Raw genomic sequence first — 23,827 nt, forward strand, 5'->3', positions numbered from 1 at the left:
GATATATTAACACAATATGATAAACTATGTATAAATACTCTAAATCATGGGACCTTTCTTGTACTTTTGTTGCTAAGTTACCAACTTGTTTTCTATAACATCATAAGCAAGTCTCTCCTTACCAAAAATCCATCTTGGGCATAAAGTGCCGTCCCTGATTAGCCTGTTGGGCATAAAGTGCCGTCCCTGATTAGCCTGTTGGGCATAAAGTGCCGTCCCTGATTAGCCTGTTGGGCATAAAGTGCCGTCCCTGATTAGCCTGTTGGGCATAAAGTGCCGTCCCTGATTAGCCTGTTGGGCATAAAGTGCCGTCCCTGATTAGCCTGTTGGGCATAAAGTGCCGTCCCTGATTAGCCTGTTGGGCATAAAGTGCCGTCCCTGATTAGCCTGTTGGGCATAAAGTGCCGTCCCTGGTTAGCCTGTGAAAGAGTGGATGGGCTAATCTTGGACGACACTTAACTCACGCACATAAAGCCCCATTTTCCCAGAACACGGATGATAAAGATGTTTTTCAACTTGTTTCAAGCACACAAACCCACTGATACACCCACAATATACAATTCAGCAGCTTTTTTCAACCCTTCAACTTACTTTCCATATTTTGTGTCACCAACCAGAAGTTCTGGGGCTCGGTACCAGCGGGTGGCGACGTAGTCTGTGTAAATCTCACCGGGCTGGGCAAGAGTGCGCGCAAATCCGAAATCACACAACTTTACCACTCCGTTTTTGCTCACGAGTATGTTCTCGGGCTTTATATCTCGATGGATTATCTGAAAACATTTAATTTGTCATTGAGAATTATTGACAATTAACATGAAATTGTCACATAATGTATCTGATATAATTGTATTTGCCGTTCATTATAATTGTGAAATGTATTCTTAATATATATTGAGAAATATGTATAAATATACTTGAAGTTGTGACAAATGGAAAGTGTTAGTAATTTAGTTTGAGTCCTTATCAATAGGTATATTATTGAAGATTTAAATCAAATCTACATTCAATCGAAACTTGACAAAAAAACAATTTTCAAATCAATACAAATCCGAAAATAAATGTGTTTATTCTTCTTCACAGGTATTCTGTAAATACCACAAGATGACTACACAACAAAGGCAATCATTAATTAAATCTGTGTGTAGATAATATCTTATGACGCTCTGTTTTATAATGCATTAATCAGGCCAGAGTCAATGGTAGATCAGCCATTCAATAACCCACGATTCATGTTCATTGTACCCAAGCCAACTGCTAGACAAAACACACAGATACTTACGCATCTAAAATTCATAATCAATGTAAATATAGATTTTCTGAAGAAATTTTAGTTCTTTTTTTTAGTTTTATGTTTATTTTAGCTTTTGATTAACTTTGAGGCAAACAACCGCACTACATCTACTCTACTGCAGAATTATGGCAAGGGAACAGTTGAGTCCAGACTCAATTAACTTGCAATTTGTGTATATACATGTATGATACAATATTTTATCATGTAGACTTTTTATTGTTAAATGGGAAATTTTAACCTTTTAAATATTCTCTATAATCAAACATTAAAGCAATCTCCTATAATTATAGTTTCTACTGTGATCCAGTACCAGTATCTATTCTAAACCACCTGATTGCGCAATTCCACTACTTGGTCAAAGCTTCAGCACATTATCAGCTTGTTTGTGAGAAAATTCACGCACTCTTTATAATTTAATTTATCTTTAAAGCTGCTGAATTCTGCTCTGCGTATCTTGACAAGAACACTTGAAGTTATAGAGAATACTAGGTTAGCGTTGAATACAGAGAAGTTTATGTTGCGAGGCTTAGAACGCCGGAAGCGCGAGCCTTGGCGAGCGCTTTCGGTGTTCGAGCCGAGCAACATAAACTTCTCTGTATTCAACGCTAATCCTAGTATTCTATTTATCCCATTCCCATTTGATTTTTTTCAACGTGACATTTAACATAAATAGATCTAATAACCTTAACAATAATTTTAATTCAGTCATAAAAGCGCTTAAAATCTAACAAATGTAACCATGCGTAGTGATATACATGTATTTGTTCTGGTACGCAAAATAGTCTTTAAAAAATTCACACACAAACTGTAAAACAAGTAAAAATATCACCATATGCCTGCATTCAATTTTACGCAGTATGCGAGTTTTAACACATTACGACCGCGAAAAGAAGATTTTACTTTACTAGCTATAATTCATTTTATTTTCGAAAGAAAATGATCAAAATCCAACATGGCGGCGATTGCTCCTGACAAAATGCTGTCGATGTCAACATACATGTACACCATCGACGACCTTGTTCTGGCTTCCATAACTTTAAATGTCGCTTTTTATGATTTTTGACTGGCGCGACTTTGTACAGGTCTGTCAATACTAAATAAACTGTACGCTGAAGTTTTTTTAGCTATCGAAGACCTTGACAATTTTGACGAGTAAACAGACAATTGCAGCGACTGACACTTCATTTGACAAAATATACAGGGCAATACGTTTTCTGACTTCGGACGACGAATTTAAGGACACGCAGAACGTGTTTTTTATAAAATGTTATGGGTATGCCGTGTGTGATCCGATGCATCAATGGCGCCCATGTTAAAATCATTTCCCCGAGAACAGGGAACGACAAAAGTACAAACAAAAATCAAAACACGTAAGAACTAGTATCTTACCTTTAATTATCCTTTAAAATCCATCTAATAACTATTTAACTTAATAATTGACGATTTTGCATCTAGGGTCTTTAATAATTATTTTAGCATAGTTAAATAAAGACCCTTATGCCATTCTATCACTTCATTCAAATGAGTTTATGAACGCGATAAACTTTCTTCTTCGTCACACGCTACGTCATGTACTCTACATTACTGCTGTTCAAATGAACCGGAGCAGTTTATCTAATAATAGCCGTTGGTAAACTCGGTTGCATTTGCAGATTTCTGCATACAAACATAATTATGTTTAAACTTGCACAATGTTTTATTTATCTATGGTAAATGCCCTTATTGTACGAGAAAATAATTTAATATATAAATACACAAAGAATGGCAAACATTCCAGTACACAACAGATAAATGATTAGAAAATACCCGTGTACAAAATGGGACGTTCCCAATTCCAGTGTGGTGCTATTTTTACCATCTTATACTTTACACAGCTCTATGCCTAACGTGAATTAAATAGGAAAGCAAACATAGCAGATTATTCATGAACTGTGCGATATGTGTATGGCTTGTTGTACATTCTTAATATTTAAGTTAAATGTCAAAAGTATATGCTTTGGTTATAAACAATGCACATTACACGAAATAAGGAAAATGTGATCAATTGACAATTCAGATATGTCGACATACAGTACATGTAGAAAACATGTGAAATAAGTCGCGTTTATAATAAATCGTCAAAAAAAAATGGGGAAAATGACGCAATAAGTATGTCATTTTATGACGCCATCAATCAGGTGATTCATTATATGGATGGCGAAAAATTATGTCATATGACCAGATTTAAAGGTTGAAGGTCGTATAATTTAGAAGCTTAAGTTTTGTCGACTTTGTTACTTATGAAAAATAATTCAGTGGTAAAGTAAATATAAATAAAAAAACAACAAAACACAAATCGTGTAATTTTATATTTTATTTCAACATTTCTTTCGGTGAATATGTCATATATATATATATATATATATATATATATATATATATATATATGTATATATATATATATATATATATATATATATATATATATATATATATATATATATATATATATATATATATATATATATATATATATTTCTGCAAAATATGCACATTTTCTTCTAATGGGTGACCTTAAAATTCGATCAATGAACCAAACAATATAGACCTAATTTTAGCGCATATCGCATGACGTCATTTAAAAAGTAGTTCGTGCACGCGACAGGTATATTCCACAGTGTTGAATACAAGCAAGTATATTCCACAACGTGTTATACCGTCAATGTCGCGGTGAAAATGGGATAAAAAGCCAATTTAACACTTTGACATGCAGGTGTTTTTTTAAAAGAATTTTCTTTTAAAAGGATAATTTTGTTAATAAAATAATAAAATAATAAGAAATTTGTTAAGAAAATCATGGTATGCAACTCGTGAATGTTTACCGCATAAATTAGCTGACTTTGTACGCAATGTAGAAGAAGAGAAGAACCAGTCAGCAATTTTGTTTAATTTTTTTTTAGTTATTTAGTCAAGTCAGGGCAATACTATGGAAAGTGCTGTTGTATTTAACAGCAGGCAGTTTGCAATATTTGTTAATGTAAAACAATATATTATTAAAACTTCAACATATAAAAATGGTATTTTATAATTCCCCCTCTGTTTCTGACCCCCCCCCCTCCTATTTTTCAAATTAATGGGGAATTTCTCTCCTACTATGTGATTTATAGACACTGCATTGTGTCTAAAGTTGAAAAAGGGTTTGTTGAGAAAAACTGTACAACATTCAACAAATTTTCGTATCATACAAATCAATACATAGATTCCCCATTCATTAGGTTTTTTATTTGCAGTCTTATGCAAAAGCATGTTCAGCTATTTTAAATAATACATTAAACTGCTCTCGTAATATTGTTCTGAAGTTAAAAGGCGAAAAACGCGTCCAATATCATGCATACTTGGAATATGTTTTTGTCCTTAGGTTCTTCTTTTGTCAAAAGCCAGTTATGTTATCTTCTTGAAGTATAATGATAACAGACAGATAATAAGAGTAATTCAGGCCATTATTTACATTCACACTTGTTATTGACATGCACACACGAATGCATGTTTTCAAATACAACAAGCAAAATGGTCTTAAAAATGAAAAGTTTTTCAATTGAAGAGACTGATAAACGCATTTATTTTTGGACAACATTTCTTTTCAATAGAGGCAATTACAGTCAATAAGAGATCTAGATAAATAATATTTTTAATTGTTTGTTATATATCGACTATAAGATAAGTGATTTATGTTTTAATTTTCTTTGTATACACTGTTTACAGAAATTATGATAACAGAATTCAATATGAAAAAATCTAATTAAAAAAAGCAGATTTTTCAGGAAGGTTTCTGAATGGCCCAGTTTATAATTATATTTATTTCTTTAACGACTTAAATTATGATTTGTGGGATAACCAGACAAAGTTCAAACTGTTCAAACTAGAGCTTTGTCACAGACGTGACGAATACCCCCACATGCAGCATTGAGACAGAATATTTTGCATGTTGTCTTAAAAAAAACAGCGGACACCATGATCAATGTTTTAAATGCACTAAGTGACCCCTTGACCTAGTTTTTGACCCGGCATGGCCAAATATGTTCGAACTTGACTTACATATCATCAAGATACAATTTCTGACCAAGTGTGGTGAAGATCGGAAGAAAACTACTTGAATTAGAGAGCAGACACCATGCTGAATGTTAAAAAACACACTAAGTGACCCCATGACCTAGTTTTTGGCCCGACATGGCCGATAATCAAACTTGGCATAGAGATCATCTTGATAAAACTTCTGACCAAGTTTGGTGAAGATATTGGATGAAAACTACTTGAATTAGAGAGCAGACAACATGCTCAAGGTTTAAAACGCACTGAGTGACCCCGTGGCCAAATTTTTGACCCGGCATGACCCATATTCAACCTTGACCTAGGCATCATCTAGATACAACTTCTGACCAAGTTTGGTGAAGATCGGATGAAAAGTACTTGAATTAGAGAGCAGACACCATGCTAAATGTTTAAAACGCACTTAGTGACCCCGTGACCTAGTTTTTGACCTGCCATGACTTATGTTCAAACTTGGCCTAGACATCATCTAGATACAACTTCTGACCAAGTTTGGTGAAGCACGGATGAAAACTACTTGAATTAGATAGGGGACACCATGCTCAATGTTTAAAACGCACCAAGTGACCCTGTGACCTAGTTTCTAACCCGACATGACACATATTCGAACTCAACCTAGACATCATCTAGATACAACATCTGACCAAGTTTGGTTAAGATTGGATGAAAACAACTTGAATTAGACAGCGGACACTTAATACGGACCGACAGAGAGACAGACCGACAGACAAGTTCACTTCTATATACCCCTCTAAACTTTGTTTGTGGGGGTATAATTAGTTTTTCCAAATTGAACTGGTGCCAGAGCTTTTCTTTATTAGGCATATAAAAAGGATTCTGGTATGTTATGCTGGTTGTCAATACACACAGGCCTCTAAAATCTGCAAGCTGTTGGCAATCCATATCAATGGTGTTGTCAGACACCAAAGACTATGTTAATGCCATGTGGGACTACTTTTCAGGGAGTTAAAGCTGTAAACACCATCACTGTGACCTTTAAAATGACATTAATCAATAATGTAAGGGGGCGGGGCATTCATGAATTACCTGATAGTTAACAGAAGGAGACAGACAAATATCATGCATTTAACTACTATTTAGGCAAAATGAATGCTCTTTGAATAAGGCTTAGTTAGCTAGCTGGGAGTGATTAAGTTGCCCTCTCTTAGCCAACCCTGGGAATTAATAAAGATTTTTTGTTACTAGCCTGCACTGAAGTTTTACTAGGGAATTTCCAACGCTGAACTATCTCTTATACTGCTATAAATGTCCAAGATATCTTAACACTAATACTGTCACCAATTTAAATGTTTAACACACACTGACATACGTATCAAAAATATAACAACACTCATACTGGCTTAAAAGTCCAAGCTATAATAATACTCAACATAATGTAAAACACGCTGTATGCTGGTGACAATCACACCACTTTTATTAACAAATGGCAGACTTACATTATTCAAATGGCAGAACTCGATGCCTTTCAGGACTTGCCAAAGAATCTTCCGACAGGTTGTTTCGTCAAGACCGTTGGGACATTTCTCAAGCTCATCAAGAACTGTGTGATCAACAAACTCGAACACCAGATAAAGGCGCTTCTTACGTCTAAACACTTCCAGCAAGTTAACGAGATTGTCGTGACGCAGTTGCTGCAATGAAATGTCAACATGTTAGTTATACAGAGAAAGGTACAGTGATTTTTTTTTAGCCCAATTGGGAAAAGTACTGGTACCAGTCCAATTGAGAAAATTGTGTGCGATAAACCCTGAAACTGGGAAAATTTGTGTTGTGAAGTCTTCTATTAGGAAATTGGTGTATTCCATTTTTTTTTGCTCCCAAATACTTGAAAACTTATAATTAAATGTTGTCAAGTTGTCAATATTATATTTATTTGGTTGAAGCCATAGAGCTGCATAGGGACACTAACTAAATGTTGCATTTAATTTATATTTTATTACAAACCTTCATTTGGGAATTTTTTAACAGCAATTGGGAAATTGTAGTTTTTTTTTCTAATTGGGAAAGTTCCGTTTTCCGCTACGTTTTAAAGGAGGAAAAATTTTGCTCGGGTATGTACAGCAATGATTGTAGACATTCTTTAGCTTAACTTTGACAGTATTAACTGTAACTAGGCATTGAAAAATCCACTTGTTCGCTTAAAGGTCCGTGAATAAGTTTAATAAATTCTTGTTTGGCCAGTTAAGTACTTTTTACTTGCTAGACCATAAGAAACCTACACAAGTTACCAAACAAACGAAAAACTATACACCATGCAAGAAACTGCTCGTTCTGCAATGTTGATGATGTCATATGCAGCTGTGCAGAATGCACACAATTGGTTGATGACTTGTGCATCTTTGAATCTAATTGATTATTACAGTATTTATACAGTGAAATAGTCTTTGTCTTTAAGTCTAATAGATTATTGCTGCAGTACCATTCAATTTACATTTCTTTGAAGAATTGAAATTCATTTGGGTAAGATTGTAATAATCAACATAATGGTGACATAGTTGGTATAAATATTAATGTACGTGAATGATTCATGATCAACAGAGTAGCTAAAACATTCCTTCATCATTTGTCAATTAAGCATTTTCTGTGTGTTATCATTTGATAAAGTCGTGAAAATAAAAGATCCTGGTTGCGTATTATGAGAAATATTGTTTTCCGGTACTAACAAATGCAGGGCAAGCAGATTAAAATGCATGTCTAGTGAATTGTCAGGTGTAATCACCATGCAGGGATTTTTTCAATGCCGGTATAATAATGGGCCAACGAAAATCTAAGTCCATGAATTCTGTAACTTCCATTTGTCAACAAGTGTAGTCTTTGTTTAAGCCTAAACATGAGAACTTGCGAACTTTAGGCTGGTCAACAAATATAAAGTATAAAGCATGACATATTTGAAAATATACGGCTATTAAATACACATTAAAAATGCATATTTAAATTTTCATGTACCTATAAAACAACTTCTCACAATGAACAAAATATGACCAATGAATTTTATTATATACCCCCAAAAAATGACCATGTAATACAAAGTCTTCTATAGTATTACTTTGTCAAAAATGTTCTTGTGTATTAGCTTTCAGTATATAAAATACAATGTTTATTGTTTAAAGTTAAGTAAATTCATTTTGAAGAAGCACAATCGCATGTTTTCCCTACTTTAACCCATTAAAATATTCATTAATATTAAGAGTGTTTTAAACAATATTTCAAAAAATGAATAACTACTTGATCAAAAGCATTATTTAATATTTAGCATTATTGATGTACCATTAACACACACACATATTAAGGCTAATAGCCTAGTTTGAAAGAGAAAAATGAAATAATCAGGGATTAAGCATTTGCCTTTCATATGTAATCATGTCAGCAAAGATTAACTCAAGATTAACACTCAAACAAAAGGACACTTAATAAAAATCCATTATTTCACAATTTGTTTTTGTTAACACATGTTATGTATAAACTACATTCTTTTTAGAAGTTAATAAAATATGCATTAAAGATATTATTAATTCTCTTAAGCTGAAATGTATTGTACCTAAACTAACAACACGTAGAACACTTCTTAATTGTAAATATCTCAGTATCGCCCATAATTCATTCAGTCTGTACTACTAGGACCTAGATTTTAAAGTTGTCAGAGTGGATTAGCGTAAAATTATAAAACAACTTAGTAACATAATACTGCTGTTTCCTTAACCAGGTCTCTTATTTGGAATTAATAACACAGTATTTACATTTTCTCTAGATTTATTTCCACCAATTAAAACAAAAATCGTAACAATTGACATCAGTGCCCCATGTGGTAAAATACTAATCAAAAGCATAGCACACATAGATGGATCAAAAGGTTCAAACCTCTTAATTAAAGCATCCACTTTTCTTATAGCGCAAACATCTTCACCATAAATACCAATTGGACCATTTTAATATATATCACATCAACATTTTTAAAAAACACCTTTACTTTAGGCACTGGTATGGCGAATTTTAACCGTTTATGGTGAAAACATTAATTCCATGACACATGATGCATTACACAACCATCGCCCTCACACTACTTTGGGGGAAGGGGTCGGCAGCCCTAAGGAGGGGGAATTTTCGCGGCGATTCCCTTTTTGGGGGATTTTTTTACTTACTCTCTCATAGTGCTGCAACAATATACCGGTATATCGATATATATCGCAATACGCAATCCGCATATTGTATTGCGATACAATTTTCTTCATACCGGTACCAGCGATTTTCCTCCTTCTTTATAATGTAGCGGTAAACGGTACTTTCCCAATCGAGCGAAAATTCCCAATCGGCATCTGAAAAAATCCCAATCGGCGTCCGAATTTTTTCTCAAAACGATCGAAAGTTTAGTAACAAAACCCAACTTTCGGCGAGCGAACAAAGAAAATCGTATAGTTATGTGTAACCACGCGCTCGATTAATTTCTGGTTTTATTATTCAATCAATAGAGTCGTTACTGTTTCCGCTTCTTTTGTCAGGCAGCCAGCGTACGGTAGTTGCAATAATTCAACTATCAGCTTTATAACCCAATGGGTTGCTTCAACTATCAGCTTTATAACCCAATGTCCGTTTTTATGGACTAGCAGCCGGCGTACTGTATTACGTCGGTTTGTAACCTTATCGTAGTTTGAAATGAGTCATAATAGCAAATATTATGCAAAAAAACTAATGAACAATCTTTGCACGACCAATGGGAACCGTCTATCACAGGACACATTGACAGCACTAATGATGCTGTGCAGAGTCTCAGGGATGCTAGCAACTGAGTGATGATCAGACATCAAAGATTGTTGAAATTTTCAAAAAAATGAAAGAGAGAGACATTGAATTATACGAGATTAAAACAACTAGTAATTGATTCTGTGTGTTCTTTATAATATTTTGTTATTTATATCAACTTTATTACTTAATGGTCATTAAGGCATGCCTGCAAATGATTATTTTAATGGGTATGTTCAATTAAGTATGAACTGTATGATGTATTCAATAGGACCCAAACTTCACGACGCGATTTTCCCAATTTAAGGATTTCACGACTCGATTTTTCCCAATTTTGAGGTTTTCACGACTGAAATTTTCCCTATTGAACCGGTACGGGTACTTTTCCCAATTGGACAAGGAAAAGCGCTGGGTACGAAAATTTTACAAAAATTCATTCACATTTCGTCCAGAAAAGCCATCTGAAATAATGAAGGTAAACAAAACAAAGCAGTGTAAATATTTTTTTTCGTAAAAATAGCATTGTGAAAGTTTATTATACGGAGTAGCGTTGTTTCATCGGAGCATTCGTTTGATGCTTTTGAACAGATTATTGTTGAATTATTGGGCACAGCTGTTAATGTTTCGTTTGATTCTAAATTGAGCATTATTAAATTTGTAATCCGAATTTCGGAAATACGCTTCCAAATTTTAATGCTAATGCGACAATAAAAAATTCTAGCGTCAAATAAAGTTCTTTATTCTTTGTCTCAATAAAAAAAGCGGGAAAATTATACAGACATGTAGAACGTTGCATGGAAAGTATGGGTGTATTTTGTGTTGTATAAAAACGGGAACATCACGTCAGGTGAATTACGCGTGTTCAGTGGAAAAAACGCCCCGGTTGGACGTTATTTCATCACATCTTTAAATAGTTTCGAATGCCAAAATGTATTTGATACTTAAGAAAATTTGCGAATGTTTGTGTTTCTTCTTATTCTTGAGCACATTTATAGTAAATATATACCAGAATTTGCTTTAAAACTGGAATATACGGGATTATTGGGTAATTGGCAAGTTATAATTTTGGTACAAGTTAGCAGTATATTGCGATATATTGCAATACGGGCTTTTGAACTGACAATACATTGCAATACGGTTTTTGCCGTATTGTTGCAGCACTACTCTCTCATTATTACATTTGTACATGTTTGCACTATATTCATTGCATTTTTCATAATTTAGTATGTTTGCAAAGATTAAATTAAAATAGAATTGAGATATAATAATCATGAGACACATCTTTCTATTAAAAAAAAAACACAAAAAAAACAACATTATTTAAGGGGGAATTTTTCCCCCCAAAAGGGGAAAAAAGTATACTTTTCAGGTGGGGGACTGCTGAAAAAGATTAAATAGATTGAGGGCCCTGACAACAAATCAGAAAATTGTCAGTAAGACAAACAACTTGAAACAAGAGCACCGCATAACAGGTGCCACGCTCAGCTGCGAAAGCTTGTCAGAATTTTTTGTTGTTGTTTTTTTTAGAGGTCACAGTGACCTTGACCTTTGACCTAGTGACCCAAAATGGGTGTGGCGTGTAGAACTCATCAAGGTGCATCTACATATGAAGTTTCAAAGTTGTAGGTGGAAGCACTTTGATTTAAGAGGCAATGTTAAGGTTTTTGTTAAAGTTTTATATTAGAGGTCACAGTGACCTTGACCTTTGACCTAGTGACCCAAAAATGGGTGTGGCGTGTAGAACTCATCAAGGTGCAACTACATATGAAATTTCAAAGTTGTAGGTGGAAGCCAGCGCCCTCACACTACTTTGGGGGAAGGGGTCCGCAGCCCTTAGGAGGGGGATTTTTTTGTAAATGGGGGAATTTTTATAACAAAACACAACAACTGTGTTGAACTGTTATAAACATATATTTCTATATATGTGACTGTCTATAGGACAGAAAGGTGGACTTTTACTCAATCTATATAACAGTAATCTTATTTAAAAGTCCAAATATATTGCGGTTGAAGGGGTCCAAAGATCGCCACCTAGATATATCCGGCGCGCAATATAAATTGTCAGGTTATTATTGCATGTTTAATTATGTATTAGCATAATTTGGCAATCTCAAAACACGCTATTTTCCTACCTTATTGAAGTATGTGTTATATCCATATGTTATTCATTGGTATAAAACAAAACATTATTCCATGAAAGTATTTTCAAATGCATATAATTAAATTTGTAATACGAAAACAATTGCCAAGTTTTATTGTTCAAGAAAGCATGCACAAATTAGACCCCATGTACAAAATAACAACAATGACGTCATCTTATCCTCATGGAAAGCATGGTGCATTTTGACAAACTGAGGGAGCTTTGCCTCTCAATTAAAAGTAAGTAGTTTACACTGTATCTAACGCGCAAAGATTGTTGAGATAGGTCAGTATTGACTTGTGACATTTACAGTTAAAATTGTATACACCTTCATGTGTGCACTGGGGCGTTTTGGCAGTTCAAAGCAATAACACCCAAAATGACCTGATGTTTGGCAATAGGAGTTATTGTTTATCGCAGTACACAGGTGTTACAGTGATGTACAATGAAACCAAACAATCTGGTAAAAACTGGATTATGAATGTCGGATTAAACAGAAAATTAAAGTGGGTGAAAAAAAGGGTAAAATATTAGCTTGTACCTGATTTTATCTCCGCTAATTCTCAGATTAAAACATGTTATTTGAGGATTATTCTTGTCACATTTTTGGGAGCAATAACCATAGCCGATTTGTGATATATTGGACAACGCAATATAACAGACAGTGATATATTAGAGTCAATTTTCAACTATAAATTAGCGATTTTTTTTCTCATTTTCTGAAGGGGAAAAAAATCAGTTTTGGGACGAAAAAATATACTTTTCAGGTGAGGGACTGCCACCGAAATTCGGCGGCAAATTTGATAGATTGAGGGCGCTGGAAGCACTTTGATTTTAGAGCCTATGTTAAAGTTTGATATTAGAGGTCACAGTGACCTTGACCTTTGACCTAGTGACCCAAAAATGGGAGTGGCGTGTAGAACTCATCAAGGTGCATCTACATATGAAGTTTCAAAGTTGTAGGTGGAAGCACTTTGATTTTAGAGCCAATGTTAAGGTTTTAGCACGACGCCTATGGCGGACGGCGGACGAGCTGGCTATGACAATAGCTCGGGTTTTCTCCGAAAACAGCCTCGCTAATGAAAAGATATTCGGGAATGTAAGACACAATGTCAAATTGTAAAAAAATATTCACAAAAGCATGAATGTCTGAAAAGATTTTAACCAAGATTTCAATTTAATAAAACACTGTGACAGGCCATTCTTACGTCTCGCCAAGCCTGCACTCACCCTTCTTATCAAGGATTCTTTTAATTGCTTTATATTTTCATTTTTCTATTATACACAATAAACACAATGCCCCCTATTGCGCCGCTTTGAAATAAAATTTCAATAAATCATTTGGCAGGTTTAGAAATTATCTCCCTTTTAAAGCTTACTTCCCTTGGATTGTATTTTTTGACTTTTGACCTTGAAGGATGACCTTGACCTTGACCTTTCACCATTCAAAATGTTCAGCTTCATGAGATACACACGCATGCCTAATATCAAGTTGCTATTTTCAATATTGCAAAAGTTATGGCCAATGTTAAAGTTTTCGGACGGACGGACAGACTGACGGACAGACTGACGGACAGTTCAACTGCTATATGCCACCCTACCGGGAGCATAAAAATGGAATATCAAGATATAAAAACACGAAAATATTGACTAATCAAGGATTAACGAAGATTTAGACCTTATATAACATTGTGTCATTAATAGGCCATTATGATTTCTTTCGGAGTCAGTACTCATCTAATCAAGAGTTGACAACCACTCACATTGAGCAACACTCATCAAATCAAGGGTTAACAGACACTAACTTTGAGCAACACTCATCTAATCAATGGTTAACAACTACTTATTTTCAGCAAGATGTGTCCAATCAAGGGTTAAAAACCACTCACTTTGAGCAACATGTCTCTAATCAAGGGTTTACAACCACTCACTTTTAGCATGCGCACTTCGCGCAGGGCGATCTTCTTCACCATCTTGTCATCCTCACTCTCGAGGAACTTCTTGATGGCGACGAGCTGGCCGGTCTCCTTGTGGCGACACTTGAGCACCATCCCATAGCTGCCCTCCCCCACCAGGCCCTGGTTCTCGTACTTCTCCATGGCAACGAGGCTCAGTGGCAGACGTGTGCTTCACCTGGAACATACATTACCTGCATGTCAGACAAAAAATATTAATTCTTTATCCATTTATGTTCAATGTGTTCATTATATGTTAAATATTCAAGAACAACATTAAATGGCTATTAAAAAGTGTTTAAATTATTTAAAAATACATCTTTTTTTCATTAACATCAACCACAAATTGCGTAGGTAGATCAGCCCAAATTTGTATTTCCCACTAAAATATCAAAATGTACAATAAAGTGAAATGCTAAATTAAAAGTTATTGTTTCAACACCTCTAACAAAAGTAGGGTGAGTATGTCAGTCAATATAATTTGTTTAGTTATCTTTTTTGTTTTACTAAACAAGAATACTTTTCAGAGTGAGTAAGGATGTTGAATGACAGAAATCTCCTAAATCTCTTTGAAACAGCTCATTATGAGTCAATAAGTGAAAGTCAACCCACTCATATGTTAGGGGTAATGACAATGGAACGAAAATTTGCCATTTTGTTTATGTTCACTTCATAGGTTGGGTAAAATTTCCCCAAAAATGGGAAAATGAAATTCATTGGTAATATCAAATCCATAATCTGATTCTGTGACACAACTATCGTGTTAACAATTAAATTATATTAAATAATCCAGATATCAGTGTAGTTACAAATATCATTACCTTGCAATTTGATTTGTAAAAATCGTACACAACATTAATGTCATTATTTAGGATATATGTGTTTACAAATTTCGTGAGCACAAAGTATGCCTATTTTGGGGGAAATGTACAGGAAGTTTGTACATTGTAACTACTCGTCCTTTTGCGGAGAGGCCTAGATAATTTTATTTATTGTTTCTAAGCTTAGGCCGAGTAAATACAATTGCTTTATGGGACTGAACATGTGTAAATCATGTCTTCAAAATTAGCGCATTGGGTAGTGCACTTAACACTTTAAGATTCAAAGGTGGAGCTATGCACATGCTATTACACAATTGGTTTCGCATGTTGATCGCTTTTTATACATATTTGTATTTAACATTCCTATGTCTTTATCATTTTTTTTAAAGATTGCGAGTACAAAATGTTGACATTGAAATAAAATATTCTCACTTTAAAACAATTATTCAATAATTGCTTGATGGCTCTGTAGTAAACATCTTTCTCATACATGTATGCACAATGTAAATAATCAGTGGCAAACATACCAATCAAAACAGAAACAATCCTGGTGTAGAATTTCTTTCCAACACAGTGATTATCACCATTCACAACAACAATTCATTTACTCAGTTTTCACGTATTTAAATAACACTTCATAATTACCAATTGTAACTTAGTTGGAAGAAGAGATCCAACGTTTACAACTCAAACATATTTCCTTGAGGTACTTATATTTTATCTACTACTGACGATCTACCTTGGTTTGACAACCATAGTAATGGCAAACGCAAAGAGGTCCTCAGTTCAAATGTAACTTAGTTGGAAGAAGAGATCCAACGTTTACAACTCAATCATAAAATTTCCTGGAGGTACTTATATTTCATTCACTACTGACGATCTCTACCTTGGTTTGACAACCATAGTAATGGCAAACACAAAGTGGTCCTCAGTTCAACAAGATGCCTTCTTTGCAGGGTAACCTGTACAGATTTCATTTTCAATCCAAGATCCAATTGAAGTTTAAACAGTAACGAAACATCATGGGAAAACAAATACTTCAACTCATTAACCCAACCTTTAAATTTCGGAAAAATGTCATTAAACCTTTATTTAAATTATTCCTCACTGAAACCGATTTGGAAACACAAAACAGACAAAATCAAAGACCCCACACTCAAGTGCAATAAAAACATAAATGTCTGAACACTGCAACCTGAATTGGACACGGATACAAAGGACGTGATTAAAAATTTACTGAAGCTCTAGAGATATTCAGTGGAATGACTGAGTTACCCAAGCTCAATACCAGTAGATTAAAGGTATTTACATACCTCTTTAATCCATCCAATCTTGTTCAATTTTGCAATCCAATACACCTTAATTTGCCAAAGCTGGCTGGATGAATTGCTTATACAGTAATAGTTATTTTCCATTACAATTGATCGATTTATGGTTTAAACAATCTGGCAGTTTTATCGAGCATGAAAACTGAAACCTAGCCCATGGAAATAAGTTTGTGTTGATAAACAATGGGAGCAAACACCTTCCCATATTGATCATATAATAATTACACAAAAGGTGTATTAATTATTGAAGACATTAAAAATTATACCTGCAAAATTATTGTCTGGTATTTCAGTCTCAATCAATTAACAAGTTTCGATTACTATACCCACTGTATATCATTGTAGTATCATTTAATTCAAGAACAACATTAAAATGGCTTTTTTAAAGTGTTTTTTTTTAATTTAAAAATAAAGCAAATCTTTATGTTGGAAAAATTAGGTTGAATGGCAAAATTATTTAAAACAAGCAAATTCGTTGAATTGATAACCCCTGCCAATTTGCTTCTGGACACAAAAGTGTTATATTTGACACTCAAAAAAGCATTTTTTCAAGAAACAAATGGCCATAACTCCATTATTAACAGATGGTGTACAATGCCATTAGGCGTGCATCATCTTCTTATCCATATATATATATACTCATACCAAGTTTCAATAAAATCCACCAAAGCACTTCCAAGATATGGCTCCGGACGGACGGAAAGACGGACGGAAAGACGAACGGACAACGCCAAAAAATATCCCTCCGCCTATGGCAGGGGATAACAATATAAAATCAATTTGTCAATTATTTTACAAAATTACCATAGTTTCTAGAAACAGGTACATGATTTGTAAAAGAAAAAAACTTAATATTCCCCCCCCCCCCCCCCCCCGAGTTAAAAAGGGGACCCACATTCCTAAAGCTACAGGGATTGAAGCATTTCAAAACCATTTAAATGCATTTTTAAATAATGTCTAAATGCATTTGAAATAGCAATTATGGGTAGACACAATTAAAAAACATCTTAATGCATTTAACCCATATATGCCTAGCGTCTAGAATAAAGGCCTTGGCAAACAGCGTAGACCCAGATGAAACGCCAATGATGCGGCGTCTCATCAAAATCTGCAATGTTTGCTGAAAGTAATTTTTGTAAGAAATATTCTAAATATAGAAATAAATATACTAGACATCCCTTATTTTGTAAATAAATTGATCCAATTTAGAAGAATGGGAGAGTCGAGTAGGCATACATTGTAAATGCATTTAAAGTACATATTATGCACAGCAGATAATTGTAATTTTTTTCAGACCATTTATGTAATTTAGGACAGATATTTGGATGTCCGGCAGTATATTGCCACGGGAATTGTTGGGGTCTGTTATGGCTTTCCAAGCATAAAGAATTATTTAGTTTTTAAATTTGAACAAATTTTTTGCACTTAATTTTTCCCTTAGAAAGGCCTCATCCATACCACAACAGTCAATTATGGCATGTTATGAGCATAAAGCTTTTCTTGCAATTTCAACATTTTAATTATAAATTTACTTTCTGGTTTTAATTCTTGACGTTATCTTTATCCCCAATCCATCAATCAATTGAAGTTCAACAGTATTTTACAGCTAAATCCCATTCTCGTCATCAGATAATGGAGGGATCATTTTTATTTCAATTTTTCTGGGTGACTTTTCACTGCATTAATCTTTTGTTCACCACATACATCTGGGTAACTCTTTCCAGAATGGTAATGATTAATTCAACCAATATTTGACGCTCATGCTAAATAACGACAGCAAGCAAAACCAGTCTGCTTGATCTTGTGTAAAACTCAACACCTGTGTTGTAGGGTAAAATTCAAGCCAAAAATGTTTATGCCCACAAAACTCCTCCTCAAATATATCGATCTAAAAATAAATCCTGGAGGCTTTACAGTATTATTGTGTAACCTAAAATCAGCAAATTTGCATTAGATTATCATAACTGTAAAAAACAATCGGTCATATCATATATAGTGAAACTAGAAATGTGTCACACACATTGGTGCCAACACAACACAGAAAAATATGTGTTCTATTTAAGTTGAATCAACGACAAAGGACCAGAATTCTGAAAAAACTTGTCGCAGTCAAAATTTCTTTCATTAAGATCATCTTCACATTGATGTAAATAAACTGTGAAAGTTTTAGCGAGATCCAATCAGTACTGAAAATCCAAAAGTTTGCGAACATATATTCTTATCGCGGAAAGCAGTCACAAGGATCATAATTCTTCCAAAAAACGTTATTATATAAGCCAGTATTCCATTTTTAAGACCATCTACACAGAAATGTGTTTCCACCAGGGCCCTCAAACTACTTTGGGGGAAGGGGTCCGCAGCCCTTAGGAGGGGGAATTTTCGCGGCGTTTCCCCTTTTGGGGGAATTTTTTACTTACTCTCTCATTATTTCATTTGTACATGTTTGCACTATATTCATTTCATTTTTCATAATTTAGTATGTTTGAAAAGATTAAATTAAAAAAGAATTGAGATATAATAATCATGAGACACATCTTTCTATTAAAAAAAAAAGGGGGAAAAAGTATACTTTTCAGGTGGGGGACTGCCGCCGAAATTCAGCGGCAGATTTGATAGATTGAGGGCCCTGTCCACTGACAAAAGTTTGAGCTAGATCCATCAAGTATTTAAGGCGTTAGAAACACTATATATATTTTAGTTTAAAAACCCAGACATTTAAGCCATAATTCTGTAAAAACATGTTGCAGCAAAGATTCCTTTCTTTAAAATCATCTGCACATTACGGTCATCCAAATTTAATGGTTTGAGTAAGAGCAGTTATAAATGACATCAAAACACTCTGTGGGTGCATACAAATAATTATACCTAGATATTATGAGGTTCCTCCGAATGTCAACACTAGTAGTTTTAGTATTTTTCATTTAAAATTAGGGCAAACTGACCTCTCCACATGAATCAAACAAAGAGGGCCATGATGGCCATGAGGAAGTCGCACGAGTTCTTCAAGGTACACCAATTGTCAATGACTCAACCTGGTGACATAGTTTATGAACCAACTAACCCCACACTCAAATATTGCCTTGATTTTCTTGAACTAAACATTTTGACCAAGTTGTAACAAAATTAGATAAAAAATGTGGCATCTGAAGTGGTAACAAACTAAAAATTGACTATGCACACAGCAGGCCACAAACTGCACAACAAGGGATGCCTGAAGGATGATCACAACAGCTCACCTGGAGCACTTTATGCTTAGGTGAGCTAAATGGTATATCAAGAAATGCACAAGCAGTGAATCATATTCCTATCAAAATAATCCACAAAATCTGCTGACAAAAAATAAAGATAATTCTGTATGCACAATTTTAAGTTTCATGTAATGTAACAATTAGGTTACAATAAATATATGTCATGCAAATTCAGTAAAATACTGTTATCTAATTAAATGCTTGGCAAATTCACATTCCACTCTTCCTTCTTAGGAATACTTTGTCTTAACAGCCAACTGTAAACCAGTTTGAATATAGCATGTTTACAAATTAAACAACTGTTAAGTGGTCTTTAGTGCTTCCAATTGGCAAAACAAATATTTGATGAAGATTACAAACGCCTGTAAAATCTGACATTATAAGCCTTAATGTGGGGAAGAAAAGTAGACATTTAACTGTCAAGTCAAGTAATGATATTTCAATGATTTTATCCAGTGGCAAAAAAGATATGATATAAGGAATTCAGAAACCAAACAATCACCATACCACAAGAAATGCTGAACACAACAATTTTTACCCCTTAACAAGTCAAATATGAAGTATTACAAAACAAAAATAATTTAATCAATTCATACCAAACAATCACCATACCACAACAAATGCTGAACACAACAATTTTTTACCCCTTAACAAATATAAAGTATTACAAAACAAAAATAATTTACACATACATGACTGAGATTGTGATAATTTATATATTTTTTGTAATTGATTAATAATATTGTTTCCATAGTCTAAGAGAGTGAATTAAATCCTCGGCAGTTAATTTTTATTTCCTTATTATTGATATGAAGAGAAAACGTCAATTATTATATTAAATTAAGTAAATTACAGCAAAATAATTATGCACACATAAAATAGACTGCCACATTCCAAATTATCTTCTTTCTATAACTTTAAACATTTGGCTGTATACACATGTACAAACAATTTAAGTCTCTATGACACTCAAAATCAACAAACATTTTGTAAAAAATTTCGAAAAATAAAGTTAACACCTAAACAATCAGTGTTCCTTTAAGCAATAGCCACAATTTCATAGCTAGATGTGGTATGATTACATAGCTTTTTGTAGATATAAAATGCTTGTTTTCATTTATTTGTGACACAATTAATTTTACCATTTTAGTGTCCATGTGTCGTATGAATAGATATCGTTAAAATGGAAAAACAACGAGCATTTTGTATCTACAAACAACTATTTTACCAGAGCACATTTGGGTTTGTAATTTCGGCAATTACCATAAGGAACACTGATTTTTAATTGGTTAAGTTTATTTTATGAAATACGTGTATTGTACGAAATTTTCGTTGATTTTGAGTAGTAATGTTACTTTAACTTATGCTACTTTTCCTAGATCAAAACTTGAGACCATTACTTTTGGCAATATTAAAATGTTAAATAAAATACGAATATAATTATGTGGCTGCCGAAGGCAGTTGGCTTCTTTAGTCAGGTGAACACTTTTAAGACAGCTGATAGTATCACACACTTTAAATGAAATACACAAAGTTTCACACACTTGACTTGCTCCTCTAATGTGAGGCAACTGGCGCTTACACTAATTGTTAACATGTAATTTCATCATCCAATTTCTGTGTAAATAATTTCGGACCTTTCAGTAAAATAATGGTCCGAAATATTATTTTCAAACCAAAGTTAAATTATGACTTAAGTACTTCAACATTGTAAAGTACTAATAACTGGTTATTTAATAGCGTTATAAATATTTATAAAGTGTTGCATACTCTGAATTTAAATAAGATTGCCCTGTAATTATTTCATTGTTATGGTTACAAATAAACTAAACTAAACTTACAAATTTGATTCACTTAACATATGTAATACAAACTTAAACTGAAATTAAAGTTTTTATAAATTCTATTTACAAGTTTCTGTTCTATTGGTCATTCTTTTTTTTAGCAACATGTGCACATAGAAGTGCTTAAGAATTTCATAAACACAAACGTTAGACATTTTTTTTTTTAAGTTGCCATAAATTTCTATTAAAAGAATAGGTAAAATAAACGTCCAATCTGAACCCAGTTGTATTTCCTCAGAATGTGCATAATTTTTTATATCACATGAAGCCATATGCATGCTATTAGAATCTTAAATTATTTCATGCAACATTTTCTGAAAATCTGTAAAAAGTGAAAGTATTTTTTTTATTAAATGCAAGTGTTTTGTTGACACTAGTGCAGTGGTCTGCTTTTTTTTGTTACTTATGAGCACATGGGGACCAATAAAATGAATGGAATGTGGATACATATGGATTATTTTAGTTGAAGAAAGATTTTTAAATGGAATTATGGTAGTTTCTTTTCGAGTCATGGGCTCTTTTGGAGTTGTGATTATAGAGATCTCGTGAAATCATGTGATAGAATGTTCCCACGTGATGCAGTCATTAAAAAAATGTTTGAAAAAGTCAGTGTCACAAGTGTTTTGCTGATCAAAAATGTGACAAAAAAAGGTCAATATTGTAATACATTAGAACTAAATAAGCTCTTATCAAATATTTCCTCTTTTATGAAGAGTTCATATAGTGTTCTTAAAGTGATAATATGGGCATCTAATAGTATATAGGTGTCTATCGCAACCGTTGTTTATTTTTGGTGTTTTCACTTCATATACACTTATTGTTAATGCAGCATCAACATACTAAAACAATAATCCCTGAGGCCACGACTTTTATATTTATTGGTTTACAAAACCGCCGACCCTAATTTTTGGAAAATGGGAAAAAAAATAAAATCGGAAAATCGTCTTTTTTTATATATTTTATTCCCGACCGCACTGAAAAACGAGCGAAACGAGAAAAAAAACGATCCGGTTTGAGTACGGTTGCGAATAAAATCAAGTAAGTACAATCAACGATTGGTTCACATATATTACAGAGAACGGGATATTTTTCAATGTGACTCAGTATGTACCAGTCCTTTTATGGGCACTTCTCAAAATTTATTTAATTACAGACAATAGGAAAATCAGCGTCAGTAAAATGTCGACCGCATCAAAATTTATTTCCGAGTCTGTGACGCAACTATATTGTTTAACATGTTTATTATATTAAACAAACCCGATATTATAGTAGATAAAAAAGTATTTCCTTGCAATTTGATAATAAGTATAAATAATCCAATAAAATACTGCCATTTTTTACGATATATGTGTTTAGGAATTTTGTAAACACGTCCGCCATAGTTTATAGGAACTGTGCAGAAAGTTTGGAAATCGGAACAAATCGGTATATCTCGGAAAATCATTGATAAATGTATTTGTCGTTTTAATGCTTAGGGCCGAGTAATTTCGGCAAATCGGAACTCAACTTGAGTAAAATACTAGCTCAATTAACCGTTAAACTCCGCCTCCGTTCTCTGCAAAAGATTCGAAGGCGGAGCTATGCACGTGCTATTATTAAATTGGAGGATTGCAATTGAGAAACAAACGCACAATTGGTTCGGCATGTTGATTGCTAGACAATGGAAGCCAATTTTGTCGGCGCGAAATTTGTCGCTTTATTGCTTCAGACAGCAAGCGGCTTTCCTTTGATGACGTCAAACTGTCAATTCACACAGACTGCACATTTTCCGAAGACTTTAACTGGCTCCTTGTTTACAATTCCAGTAAAAACACTTGCTAACATTAAACTTTGGATTAAATTATCAAAATAAAGCAAAAGCCAAGTTGACAAATATGATTGTATTAATTCGCGTCAGTTCAAATAAGACGTTTTGCGTTGTAAATCAACGAGTTTTCATGACAACAACAACTTAAACAAACATTACCGCGACGACGCGGGGATCGATCTACCTCGATTTTTTTTCATGGACGATGTCATAAGTCGAATAGGAGCAAACACATACTTTGTGTATGAGTAGTTTATCTTATATAAGATTTATGCAACGGGCATCGCATTGCGTAATGGTGCGCATCGAATTACGGAAATGAAGCGCAGTTTTCGTTTTAATGGGAGAAGAACGCATGCCATTTAATGGAGTGTTTAAAATTGCCTGATGTTACAAAAGGTGCTTTTAGGTGACTCATTTCATTTGAAGATATAGATGTGTTTCATTGCATAATTTGATTTTTCGTCTCTGTGTTAAGGTTATAAAAGATATGATGTCTTTGTTCTGATGTTATTAGTATTAACTTATTTTTCCAATGATGTTTTTTTT

The 23,827-nt window shown here is 33.7% G+C and overlaps 1 protein-coding gene across 2 annotated transcripts in view; it reads right to left on the minus strand.

The window, feature by feature from the left end:
- The window catches only part of LOC127868148 (cyclin-dependent kinase-like 2), a 77,691-nt gene that overhangs the window by 45,922 nt on the left and 7,942 nt on the right, over positions 1-23,827 (minus strand). The window contains exons 1-4 of one of the 2 annotated variants that reach the window (XM_052409770.1): positions 15,579-15,770; positions 14,207-14,408; positions 6,835-7,029; positions 592-770 (exon numbers count right to left, since the gene is read on the minus strand). In XM_052409770.1, the coding sequence (XP_052265730.1) occupies positions 592-770; positions 6,835-7,029; positions 14,207-14,374 (542 nt within the window). In that variant the 5' untranslated portion in view covers positions 14,375-14,408; positions 15,579-15,770. Of the gene's footprint in view, positions 1-591; positions 771-6,834; positions 7,030-14,206; positions 14,409-15,578; positions 15,771-23,827 lie in introns of those variants that run through there. The other variant, XM_052409771.1, reaches the window with a different exon arrangement.

The sequence above is a fragment of the Dreissena polymorpha genome, chromosome 2, assembly GCF_020536995.1.
Source record: "Dreissena polymorpha isolate Duluth1 chromosome 2, UMN_Dpol_1.0, whole genome shotgun sequence".
In the NCBI taxonomy this organism is placed as follows: domain Eukaryota; kingdom Metazoa; phylum Mollusca; class Bivalvia; order Myida; family Dreissenidae; genus Dreissena; species Dreissena polymorpha.